Source organism: Pipistrellus kuhlii, unplaced genomic scaffold (assembly GCF_014108245.1).
Source record: "Pipistrellus kuhlii isolate mPipKuh1 unplaced genomic scaffold, mPipKuh1.p scaffold_m20_p_15, whole genome shotgun sequence".
NCBI classification, from domain to species: Eukaryota; Metazoa; Chordata; class Mammalia; order Chiroptera; family Vespertilionidae; genus Pipistrellus; species Pipistrellus kuhlii.
This window is the reverse complement of record NW_023425460.1, coordinates 18790661-18803482: the sequence shown is the minus strand read 5'-3', so window position 1 is coordinate 18803482 and position 12822 is coordinate 18790661. Positions and strand designations below refer to the sequence as shown.

The following is a 12822-nucleotide window of genomic DNA, read 5'->3' as shown; positions in this document are numbered from 1 at the left end:
ATAGAATAGTTTTTGTTTTTCTGTGTAAATAGAATAGTTTTTGTTTTTCTAACTTGTTTACCCTAAAACCAGAGGGCTATTCCTAGAACTAAATTTATTTGACATATTTTCACTCCTTGAAACTTGATTAAGCCACAGAACCACCACGCTTATATTAAAAATATGCCTGTGGGCCAGCACGTTTACAGACAAGAAGAGTGTGTTCCAGAACTCCGTACTCTTTCTCTTAGGGATTCATGGAATGTCGGTGACAGCAAAATGAAAGTTAAGTTTTCTTTGTGTACCAACCCACTTCCAAACTCTGTCAGGCTTCCAGCAACAAGCAGATAGCTCTCACTACTTTCCAGGGTTCCAGCTGGATTGTTACCGTCTTTCCTTGGAACACACTGGTGATCTATTCCAGGTGGGTTTGGGGGAGTGCAGTGGGGGACAGCAGGGGTTTGAGTCCTCTTTAAAAACATTGTTTTACCCAGTCCTCATCTTCAGTGTGGTTCTGCTAATGTTACAGCTTCTATAGCCGGCCTCTCTCAGTGGGCTTCTCCGGTCCTTTCTTTGAAAGGGAACGGGACTTTGAGTAAGATGCCTTATGAATGCTCTGCACGGCAGGAAGTGCTTGATTATTTTAAGAATGATTTCACCTTACTTTGTTGAGTGCATTTGTTTGAACTTGGAAAATTGTTTTCTCTGCAAATAATCAGTTTTTATTGAGAAGCCCTTCATCAAAAAGCTGCTTTTTCCGGTTCAGCTCATTAGATAACAAACACATCCATTTATAGTCTCAGAACATTCCATTTCCAGGTAGGTGCATGCTAGCTGGGCAGCCTGGACATGCGATGGCCTTGTGGTTACTGAGTTTGCTCACAATTCCTTTTTTAAAAGTTTATAGTTTTAACTTATAATCAGAGTTCTTTCAGTGTAAGGTTTGGTTCTGTTTTTAATTTTGAGCCACAAAACATGTATTTTTGTGTTATTGAGATTTATCTCTAGTAGAAATGGATGAGAGAGAAAATTTTTTTTTTTCAAATCCATGATTTTTTGAACATTTTTATATTTCTTTCAAGAGTATTTTCATAAGTAGTTAACTAAATATGCAGGGACTGAGTGAAAGGAAGTTTAGCATCCTATTGTCAGGCTTCCCACCAAGGCCACAGGTAGATCTAACATTTCCCGACCTATTCTTTTAGTTTGTGACTCTGTTCAGATCCGCAACAAGATCCTGAGAGCTGCCAGGATTGTGTGACCCTTGGAATTTCAGACAAAAAGGTTGGTATTTCCCCAATTATCCCTTAGGCTTACTGGATTAAAAAAAAAAAAAAAAAAAAGACAGAGTTTGCTTTTTAATTTAAAAAGCTAACATCTATTCAGTAGGATTTGCTCCTTGAGACTCCCTCTGGGAGATTTGTATCTTAGAAATCACATTCTTTAGGGAATGGCTGAGTTCCTTCACGGTCATTTTATTCTTCCCAAAGCCTAGTTGATACGACTTTTCAGAGTAAAATTTTCAATGTCTATGAAAAAAAATTGTTTTCTTTACTGGCCCAATGGTTTTCGTGTACTCACTTGGACCTGTTCTGTGGGATAGGGGAGTAGAAATGTTTGACCTCATTCACGCCTTTCCTCTTCTATAATATGGGAACTTGATACAATGGCTATCTGTAAGCATGCCTGCATGCGTCTTTTGCTTATAAAGGTCTCTTCCTTGCTTCTTTAAAGTTTTTAAGCTACATTTTTTTTTTTTTTTTTAAAAAGAAAATTGGTATATAAACTATGAAGGAAAGTTCTGCTGCCTGGCATATGTGCAACTATCAGTTTCTCAGATTTGAGTTTCTGATTCTTTGGTTGGGCTTCACACAGTGGATGGATCTCTGCAGCCCAGGGCCTGGACCCCTGCATCAGGCAAGGTTAAAGCTTGTCACTGAACTGCTGTGTAGACAACTTATTTTGACTTATTTTTTTTTTTAATCTTCACCTGAGGATATTTCCCTATTGATTTTAGGAGTGAGAGAGAGAGAAACATCTCTGTAAGAGAAACACATCGATTGGTTGCCTCCTCCACACGCCACAACCAGGACCCTGGCCAGGGAGGAGCCTGCAACCGAGGTATTGTGTGTGCTTTTGACCGGAATTGAACCCTTTGGTTCACAGGCCAACACTCTATCCACTGAGCCAAACCAGCTAGGGCACTTTGACTATCTATAAAATGGAGAATGGTAATGTTAGCTACCCCTTAAGGAGGACTTAAATACAACAAAACAAATATAAAGTGCTTGTCATATAAACCATAATAAATCATGACATTTTCCTTACAAATGTCATGTAAGAAAAAAACGATGTCTCTATTTTGTACATTGCCCCTGTGGGGCAGACACTTACGTTTTGGAAGGCATTGAGGTGAAAGGTGAAATGTTGAGGGTGCTGGTCGGTGACCCGAGCACTTCTGGCCATATGGCTATCTGTGGCCTCCAGTGACCCTCTGCACCATGAGTCTGTGTGTGTAGTCTCAGCATTGTGGCAGCAGGCCATCGCTTGCAGTGCAACTTCAGGATTCGAAAGGGGATTGTACCTGTGTGTGGTTAACAAAGAACTGAGTGCTGTGCCAATATAAGATGCTCAATCACTGGCTCCATCCTACCCCCCCTCCCCCAAAAAAAGACAACTTTAAGCACATTAACTATATAATCTATTTAAAATTGAATACATTGGAAGGTATTTGGCTAACAGAGTCCTTCTATGAATTCACCAGCAAGAGTTCCATAAGCTGATATATTATATATATATATCATCACTATTTGTAGTGATGAGAATAGAGTGGTTGTATAACCATAAACAAGGTAGGCTGCTTCAATTTTTTCCCTTTCTGGTTAATAATTTTTAGTTGGAAAAGACTGTTTTCTACGTACTCCAGTTTCTTTACATTTTCAGGGGAAATCTAAGATGCTCAATTGTAAAGTATTGGTAGTTTTCAGTTGTTTATTTCCTAAAGGGGTTGCTATTTTTCACTAAGTTAAATTTTTATTCAAGGATACATCCTGCTGACATGCTTCTTCATATAGCTCCCCTGACCCGGGGATCCCAGGTACCATGAGTTGGTGGAGCCACAGGGCTGGGGCTGAACACGGCCAAGTGTTCCTCTGGTATTCTCATTCAGAATACCACATGCGGATTATTCTCATGCGTAGCTGTGGGGTCTTTTCCTGTCTGACTGTAATCATTTAAGGGTTGCTGTATTTGACGTGGGTGAGTTCAGTAGCTGTAATAACGTTCTGTATCTGCGGTGTAGTATATGCTCTCCTATGCCTTCAACCAGCTTTGATGTCCCTCCTGCCCCATCCCTTTGCCTCTGAGATGACATTTGGGATACATCAACCTGTATATATCCAGAGTTTAGAGGTTTCTGAGAATGTCAGCTATCTGGGGGATGTGTCAAACGGCAATAACAACATTTGTTGTCCTTGGTTCTGTCGACTACCAACACCTTGCCTTTAATACCAGACTTTCTAGCATTTCAGAACTGTCTCGATCGTCGACTCCCTCCTCCCCCAAATCTACAATACACCATTTTCTGAGCTCGACTGCCATATCCTGTATAGATGTTCTCCGTGGAGTTCCTAACAGTTCTCTCTCTCTCTCTCTCTCTCTCTAGAACTAAATAAAAACCGAAGAAAGCTTTTCGAACCGCCAAATGCACGCACCTCTTTCCTGGAAGGTGGAGCCAGCGGGCGGCTGCCCCGTCAGTACCACTCAGACATTGCGAGCGTCAGTGGCCGCTGGTAGCAGCGCTCCCGGGCACCCGCCAGCTTTCATCGCCGTGGAGACGGGAGATCTGTGAGCGGCCTTCGCTGCCCCCTCCTCAGCACTCTGGTGACTGGTTTCAGGACCAAAGCATCGTATTCACACCTGAATTTTGTGCCAAAAAGGAAGAAAAAAGAGAAGATGTTCTTACGTCATCGTTCAGAATACCACATGCGGATTACTTTTTTAAAAACTGGTAATTGTACAGAATTTGCAATATGAGGGTAGGGCTTTTATTTCCTGTTTTTATTTACCTATATTATAACATATGCACTGATTTATTATTATTATTATTTTTTACTTAAAAAAATGAAGGATGATTTGACATCTGGGATGCCAGAAAACATTGAAGTTATTGTTTGCTTGCTTTGGTGTTTGGGGGATTTTTAAAAAAATAATAATCAAAGTGGAATTTTCTGGTACTGATCTAAAATAAGTATTGAGGTCTCTCAGCACTTTACACTTTTTCTAATTTCTTGTCCTGTGGAAATTATCTCTCTCCTTTTTATGTCACCTGATGAAATGGTACAAATCATGTTTTTCTGACTGTTAAATTTTTATTTGAAATGGTACTGGATTATTAGTTTTGTGCAGAGTATCCTGTGACCTTGGGAAATGGAAGTGACTCCGCTTGGTTCTGGACCAGTTCTGTTCATGTATGTCAGCATCCTAGAAGCAATGGGCAGTGAACCTAGTTCACTGCGACAGGTGCAAAGAAAGACCAAATGGACTTTGCAATATTAACCCTTTGCAGTTATCGTATTTTAGCTGCTGCCTATATTGCTAAGATGATTTTAATGGTTGTCTAAAGGCAAAGGACTATTTTTAGTATACTGCCACTAAAGGATACTTATTTATATCAAACTTTTTATTTTTAGATATTATAAGCATACAGTACATAATTGATGAAATTGATATCTACTAGAGATTTATGGTAGAGAATGGACGGCATTCAATAACTGGAGCCCTAGATTGTCACTTTATTTAAAAAAAAAAAAAGACAAATAATCATCTGACAAGACAGCACTGTTGCCATTAGGAAGTGAGGTAGATTACTGTTCTTACCATGTACACATTAGCTGTGCTCCATGCGGTCAAAGGACTTTCCTTAAGCCGCATGTGTCTGCTTAAAGTAGACGTAGTATGTTGAGAACAGAAAGGCTTTATTTAAGTCTCCAGTGACCGTTTGTAAAGACAGTGGAGTTCCAAAGGAGGGGCAAAAATGACTGTTTAAGTGGCCAGACTCATTGTTACAATCATATACTGTGAAAGTCCAAGAAATCGGGCAACGTTGTTTCCTGGGTCTTTTCAGACATCCTATTGTGGGTTTATGAAGCGTTTTCAATTCATGAAGAAAATCACTAAGTGCCTCCCTTTCTTCAAAGCAATATTATTTCCAAGTGTATTAACTTGTTGGAAAACTTTCCCATAGGAAATGTTGTGAATTACCTGTACTGTAATGACTTATGTTCATTATTCAAGATTTCCTACATGGACATAAACCACTATTGCATGCTGTTAAGCAGAAGGCATCAGATAAAACATACACAACAATTGGGGACTTTCGAACAAATGCAGAATCGCCAATACTTACTTGCCTGGCATTTTTCCGTGCCTGAGTCTTACCATGAAAGAGTAAGAATTGAAGAGAAATTTTGCACACAGAAATATTTTCACTTTAAAAAAAACTTGTATTGGTTACTTTAAAGGCATAGATGATGGTCCTGTCATAAAGTTATCAATGATCGCAGCTCGAAGGGGATGCCCATTCCTCAACTAAATTGCTCCCTTGGCAAGTACAGGTCCCATGGACCTCCCTGTCTTATTGGCTGTACATGCACATCACGCTACACAGTCAGCACACCAATTCCAGGTTTGTTTTCTGTCCAACAACTCAGTGCTCTAAATTTTATCATTTCTTTAATGAGACTCTCCCAAATACAAAGCATGTAGACTCTTTGCCCAGCCCTCCACCATGCATTTGCAGCACGAGGAGGATGGGATGGATGTGCAGAATGAAGCTGATGGAGGTTTCATGAACAGTGCTTTACGCCAAAGGGAAAACTGTCCCAGTCAAACTAGGTTAAATAGGGTGGTTAAAAATAAATTAAAAAAAACACTGGAAATTACTTATCTCACTTTCTCTTATGCAAGGAAGGGAATACGACACTACAGTACACGGTGCTGTCAGTGTTATATGATGCACAAACTATTTGGATTATTTGAATAAATGGTAGTTTTTAATCAGTCTGTGCCTTAATAGTGACCAATTATCTGTAAATATAGAACAAATACAGATTGTATTTTTTTGTGTGGGTATTTGTCCTTTTAGTGATTAAAAAAAAAAAAAGATGGAATTAAACATTGCAAATGGGAATTTTCTAATCAATTGTTATATGGAAAATAAATTTATATAATCCCTTTGTATTGCCCTTGCTAGATGAAATGCCTTTTTTTAAAAAAAAAATATCTTTACACAAATTCTGTGCCTCTTTGTTTTCTAAGACTCTTTTGGGGGGTTTTACGTGGCTGTGTTCAGCATAATTGAAAGATGTGTCTGCAGAATTGAATATGTTCTCTTTGTCCTGTTGTTCTGTGTTGACAGTTCTCATTTCACCCAGAAGCTGAGGCACTTTATTTTAGCCGGTGAATCCAGGACCAGTAATCAATCACTGTTTCTGTGGCCACCCATAGGTACATACAGCAAGAGCAATATTATAGAAGAGGTTTTATTCTTATCCTTTCTTTGATAGAGGCTCAGCTGCATGACCACTCTGACAGCCTCATTCATCAGCAAGGAGCTCCTGACTGAAGGGACGCTGGGCTTCCTGACCCACACTGCCACTTCAGAGACTGACCATTGTGCGGCCACACTGCGTGCTCTCTGTGCTTTGCCCTGAGATTCTGTCTGAGCTCATTCTCAAACAGAATTGATATAGTATTACTAACTCTGAGATAAGAAAACCTAACCACCTCTTATGCACCCAGAAATATTTCCACTTGAATTACCTGTGGTAATGGTTCTTAAAAATTGTTTCTAGCACAGAAGTACTTTTTAGTAACTGAACTCTTACATGGAAATTCAATATTAAGTCATCACCCATCTATTCCTTCCTTCCTTTACTCATTTGGGCTTAGTAAGTACCAGAACCTGTTCTAGGAACAACAGTGAATGAAATACAAACCCTTGCCCTCGCTAAGCTTATATTTAAAATGGAGAAAGTGGGGCTGATGAAGAGGGATTGGAGGAGAGACTGCCCCACCCTTCAACACAGTCTCCATGTGTGCATAGCATTCTGAGGAAACTCTAGTGGTTTTTGTTGTTTTTTGTGTTTTTTTTTGTTTTGTTTTTTTTTTTACAAAATTCTTCAAAGTCCCCACCTCACAGCAACAGGCCTGTGCTTTCAAATGCAAAATCTTCCCAGTCATCCTCTTCATACGTTTCATAGGTTTAATCACAGTCTCAAAAAGAGTGTGTGGCCAAAAGGATTATGACTCACAGTCTTATAATTATGCTCTGCATGACCCATCGCTTCTTAGATTTGACTTAAAGTGACTTTGCAGTATTTAGAAGTCATATGAGTTTTCTACCACAGAGGATATTCCGAGAATGCAATAATATAGTCATGTCACCAAGATGGTGGCATAGGTTATTCCTGACTCTGTTCCCCCTCACAAGGACAACTAACAACTATCACGGACAAAACACCACTGAATCAATCCATCCTAGAACATGGGAATGAGGCTGAAAAACTCCTCCACCACAGAAAAGGCAGCTGCAGTAGAAAGGTAAGAGGAATCGCAGAATGCTGACTACATTGCCTCTCCCCCCAGGCCAGTACTGTACCATGAGAGAGGGCTCCCCTGAGCTGACAGCTCCTCCAGTGGGAAAAGAGCCCAGATGACATCCAAACCTCCAGCATTGTGGTTGCTTATGGAAGCCATATACAGTGGTTTACTCTTGGGGATCACTAGGGGATCTGACTGCCTAAAATGAGGGTGGGCCTTCCGAAAGCTAGCATTTGGATCTTGGCAGACAGATCTCCTTTCTACAGAGACCAAGCACTAACGAGTGGCTTTGCTATCTGCAGAACCAAGTCGGTGGTGCAGTCTCACCTAGGAAACTAGTGGCATGCAGGTCTGCTTGATTTGCGAATCAAGTTATTTAAATAGAAATTTCCTGGAAACAAATGAACACACAACAACCCCAAGTCTCTGGTACACAGCAAAAGCAGTCCTGAGAGGGAAGCTCATAGCATATAGGCATACCTCAAAAATAAGAAAAATTAATAATAAACTATTTAACCCTACAACTTAAAGAAATAGCAATAGAACAACTAGAAAATCCCAGAGTAAGTAGATGGAAGGAAATAATAAAGATTAGAGCAGAAATAAATGACACAGATACTAAAAAAAAAAAAAAAAAAAAAAAATCAATACAAATGATCAATGAAACCAAGAGCTGGTTCTTTGAAAAGATAAGATTATGAACCTTTGGCCAGACTCATAAAGAAACAGAGAGAACCCAAAAAAATAAAACCAGAAACAAAAGCAGTGAAGTAACAACTGACACCACAGAAATAGAATATCATCTTAAAATCCTTTGTGAGCAACTATATGGCAACAAGCTGAACAATGTAGATGAAATGGAAAAATTTCTATAAGAACACAAGCTTCCAAAACTTAATCAGGAAGAAACCAGAAAACCCAAATAGGCCAATAATAACTGAACAAATAGATGCAGTAATATTTATAATAATAATAAAACTCGCAGCAAGCAAAAGCCCTGGTCCACATGGCTTCACAGGAGAGTTTTACCAAACCTTCAAAGAACAAATAAAACTTCTTCCTTAAACTATTCCAAAAAAATTCTAGAGAAAGGAACACATCTAAGCTCTTTATGAGACCAACATTATCCTAATTCCAAAACCAGATAAAGGCACTACAAAGGAAGAATTACAGGCCGATGCCCCTGATGAACATAGATGCTAAAATCCTCAACAGAATATTAGCAATATATTAAAAACATCTACACCATGATCAATTGGGATTTATTCTAGGGATACAAGGTTTTGGTACAATATTCAAAAATCAGTAAGTGTGATATACCACATGAAACAAATTGAAAGAAAATCACATCATATCAATAGATGCAGGAAAAAGTGCTCAACAAAATCCAACTATTTTTTATAAAAATTCTCAGCAAAGTGGGGACAGAGATAATACCTCAACATAATAAAGGCCATATATGACAAACATACAGCCAACCTCAGAGGAAATGATTTTCAGTTTTTGCCCATTAAGAATAGGAACAAGTCAGGGATGTACATTCACTACTCTTATTCAACATAGTTCTGGAAGTGCTAGCCACCGAGAAGAGGAAGAAGTAAACTCATTTTTTAGATGACATGATATTGTACATAGAAAACCCTAAAGACTTCACCAAAAACTACTAGATTTAATAAATGAATTTGGCAATGTAGCAATATATAAAACTAATACCCAGAAATCAATGGTATTTTTATACATCATGAATTCTCATAAAGAGAAACTAAACAACTCCATTGCAACAGAAATTTAAGATACTTAGGAATAAACTTAAGAAAGTAGAAGACCTATACTTGGAAAACTACAGGATGTTGGAAAAAAAAAAAAACAGATAAAGGAAGATATGAACAAATGGAAGAATACTCAATGTTTATTTATTGGTAGACTTAATATCATTAAAATGTCCCTATTACCCAAAGCAATCTATAGGTTAAATGCAATCCCTATTAAAATACAAATGGCATATTTCACAGATCCTGAACAAATACTCCAAAAAATTTTATGGAACTAAAAAAGACCCAGAATAGCTGCAGCAATCTTAAGAAAGAAGAACAAAGTCAGAGGGATCACAATATTAGATATCAAGTTATACTACAAAATCACTATAATCAAAACAGCCTGATACTGGTCCCAAAACAGGCATATAGATCAATGGAACAGATCAGAGACCACAGAAATTGATCCAAGCCATTATGCTCAATTAATATTTGACAAGGAGACAAGAGCATACGATAGAATTAAGAGTCTCAATAAGTGGTGTTGGGAAAATTAAACAGATACATGCAAAAAAATGAAACTAGACTACCACCTTATACCATACACAATAATAAACTCCATGTGGATGATAGACTTAAATATAAGTCGTGAAAACAAAAAAATCCTAGAAGAAGCCATAGGCAGCAAAATTTCAGACATCTGTTATAGCAATGTTTGTAGACACATCTCCTAGGGCAAAGGAAACTAAGGAGAAAATAAACGGGACTACATTAAAATAAAAATCTTCAGCACAGCAAAAGAAACTATCAGCAAAATGAAAAGGGAGTCCACTGTATGAGAAAATATTTGGTAATGACACATCTGATAAAGGTTTAATATCCAAAATATATAAGGAACTCACACAACTTAAAAGGAAAACCAATTTTAAAAATGAGCAAAGGATATAAATAGATACTTCTCCAAAGTGGGCTTCCAGATTGCCAAGAGACATGGGAGAAATGCTCAAAGTCACTAATCGTCAGAGAGATGCAAATTGAAATGACAATGAGGTATCATCTCACATCTGTCATAATGGCTACCATCCACAAATCAACAAATGATAAGTGCTGGTGAGGATGTGGAGAAAAGGGAACCCTAATACACTGCTGATGGGAATGCAGACTGGTGTAGACATTATGGCAAATAGTATGGAGTTTCCTCAAAAAATTAAGTAGTGAACTGCCTATTCCCACTTCTAGGGATATATCCTAAGAAACCCAAAACATCAATCAGAAAGAATGTATGTACCCCTATGTTGATAGCACAATTTGTAATAGCTAAGATCTGGAAACAGCCCAAGTGCCCATCAGTAGATGAGTGGGGAATAATAATAATAAAAAAAAAGCTGTGGTACATCTATGCTATGGAACACCTTGCAGCAGTAAAAAAAAAAAAAAAAAAAAAAAAAAAAAAAAAGCAGGATTTCTTAACCATTGAGACAGCATGGATGGACCTGAAAAATATTATGCTAAGCAAAATAAGGCAGTCAGAGAAAGCCAAGTATCCCATGATTTCATTTATGTATGGAATCTAATGAATAAAATAAACTGATGGACAAAATAGATCCAGAAACATAGAAGCATGGAACAGACTGTTGAATCTCAGAGGGAAGGTGGGAGTGGGTGGGTGGGTGGAAAGAGATTGACCAAAGAACTTGTATGCATATATGCATAACTCATGGTCACAGACAATAGGGTAGTGAAGGCCTGGGGCAGTGTGAGGGAGGGTGAGCTAGAAGGAGTTAATGGGGGGGGGGGGGGGAAGGGGAACATAGTAATACTTTCAACAAAAAAGATTGTTTAAAAAATAACATAGGATGTTTTATAATATTAGGATATTTTATGTAAGCCTCATGATAACCACAAGAGAAAACCCTGTAATAATTACACAAAAGAACATAAGTCAAAGCATACTGACAGCACAGGACATCAAAACACAAAGTCAGCAGGACAAGAAACAAGGAACCATGAATCTACAAAACCAGAACACAAATTTTAAAATGATAATAGTAAGCCATTACTTATCAATAATTACTTTAAATATAAGTGGAATAATTTCTTCAATCAAAAGACAGGTTAGCTGAATTGATTTTTTAGAAAAGCAAACAGATCCAATGATATGTTTCTTATGAGAAACTAACTCTATTGTTTTTTTTAAATATGTTTATTTATTTTTAGAGAGAGAGGAAAGGAGAGGAGTATATAGAGAGAGAAACAACATAGATCAGCTGCCTCCTGCATCCCCCCTACCAGGGATCAAGCTTGCAACCCAGGCATATGCCCCTACCAGGAATTGAACCAGCAATCTCTTGGTTAATGAGTCAATGCTCAACCACTGAACCACACTGGCTGGGCCTAACTTTATTCATAAAGACACACACAGTCTGAGAATGAAGGGATAAAAAAATATATTTCAGCAAATGGCAACCAAAAAAGCTTGGATAGCTATACTTATATGAGACAAATGGACTTTAAACTAAAAAATGTTAAAAAGATGAAGAATGTCATTGTATAATGATAAAGAGGTCAATACATACAAAATATAACAGTTATAAATATGTGTTCAAGTCAGAGTACTATAACATGAAAAACTAACAGAGATAAAAGGAGAAATAAACAGCAATGGAATAATAATGAAACTACCAGACATATACACAACATCCTATTCAACAACAGCAGAATATACATTCTTCTCAAGTGCATATGGAACATTTCCTAGGAAGACCATTTGTTAGACCACGGAACAAATCTTAGCAAAATTCAAGAAGCCTGAAATCATACCAAGTATCTTCTCTGACTACAATTGTATGAAATTAGAAAAGATGAAAACTGGAAAATTCACAAAAACATAAACTGAAATAATTTTCTCCTTAACAAACAATGGATCAAAGAATAAGTTAAAGGTGAGATACCAGTAAAAAGTACCTTGAGACAAAAATGGAAATACAAGTTATCAAAACTTGTGAGATGGAGCAAAAGCAGTTCAAAGAGGGAAGTTCATAGCAATAAATACCTACATTAAAAAGCAAAAACAAACAAACAAACAAACAAAAAAACACCTTCCAAACCTAATTCTATACACTAAGGAACAAGAAAATAAAAACAAAACGGCCCAACATTTGCAGAAGGAAGGAAATAATAAAGGTTACAGAAAATAAACAGAATAGGAATGCAATACTCAAAGATTACTCCAATTAAAGTTTGGTTATTTGATATACATTGACAAACTTTTAGGTAGAATAACCAAGAAAAAAAGAGAGGACCCAAATCAACAAATTTATATATGAAAAAAACACACATTACAACTGATATCACAGAAATACAAAACATCATAAGAAGGTACCAGGAACTACTATGTGTCTACAAACTAGAGAACTTTGAATAAAGGAAAAAAGAAATTATAGAGATATACAAACTGCCAAGACTGAAACAGGAAGAAATAGAGAGC

General features: G+C 37.5%; 1 protein-coding gene across 5 annotated transcripts in view; it reads left to right on the top strand.

Annotated features, from left to right (window-relative positions):
• BICC1 (BicC family RNA binding protein 1) overlaps positions 1-6273 on the top strand; it is a 223900-nt gene extending 217627 nt beyond the window's left edge. For 2 of the 5 annotated variants that reach the window (XM_045581860.1, XM_036438416.2), the window contains exon 21: positions 3644-6273. In XM_045581860.1, the coding sequence (XP_045437816.1) occupies positions 3644-3774 (131 nt within the window). In that variant the 3' untranslated portion in view covers positions 3775-6273. Of the gene's footprint in view, positions 1-347; positions 404-1184; positions 1255-3643 lie in introns of those variants that run through there. The other 3 variants (XM_045581859.1, XM_045581861.1, XM_036438417.2) reach the window with 3 other exon arrangements.
• Positions 6274-12822: the final 6549 nt, after the last annotated feature.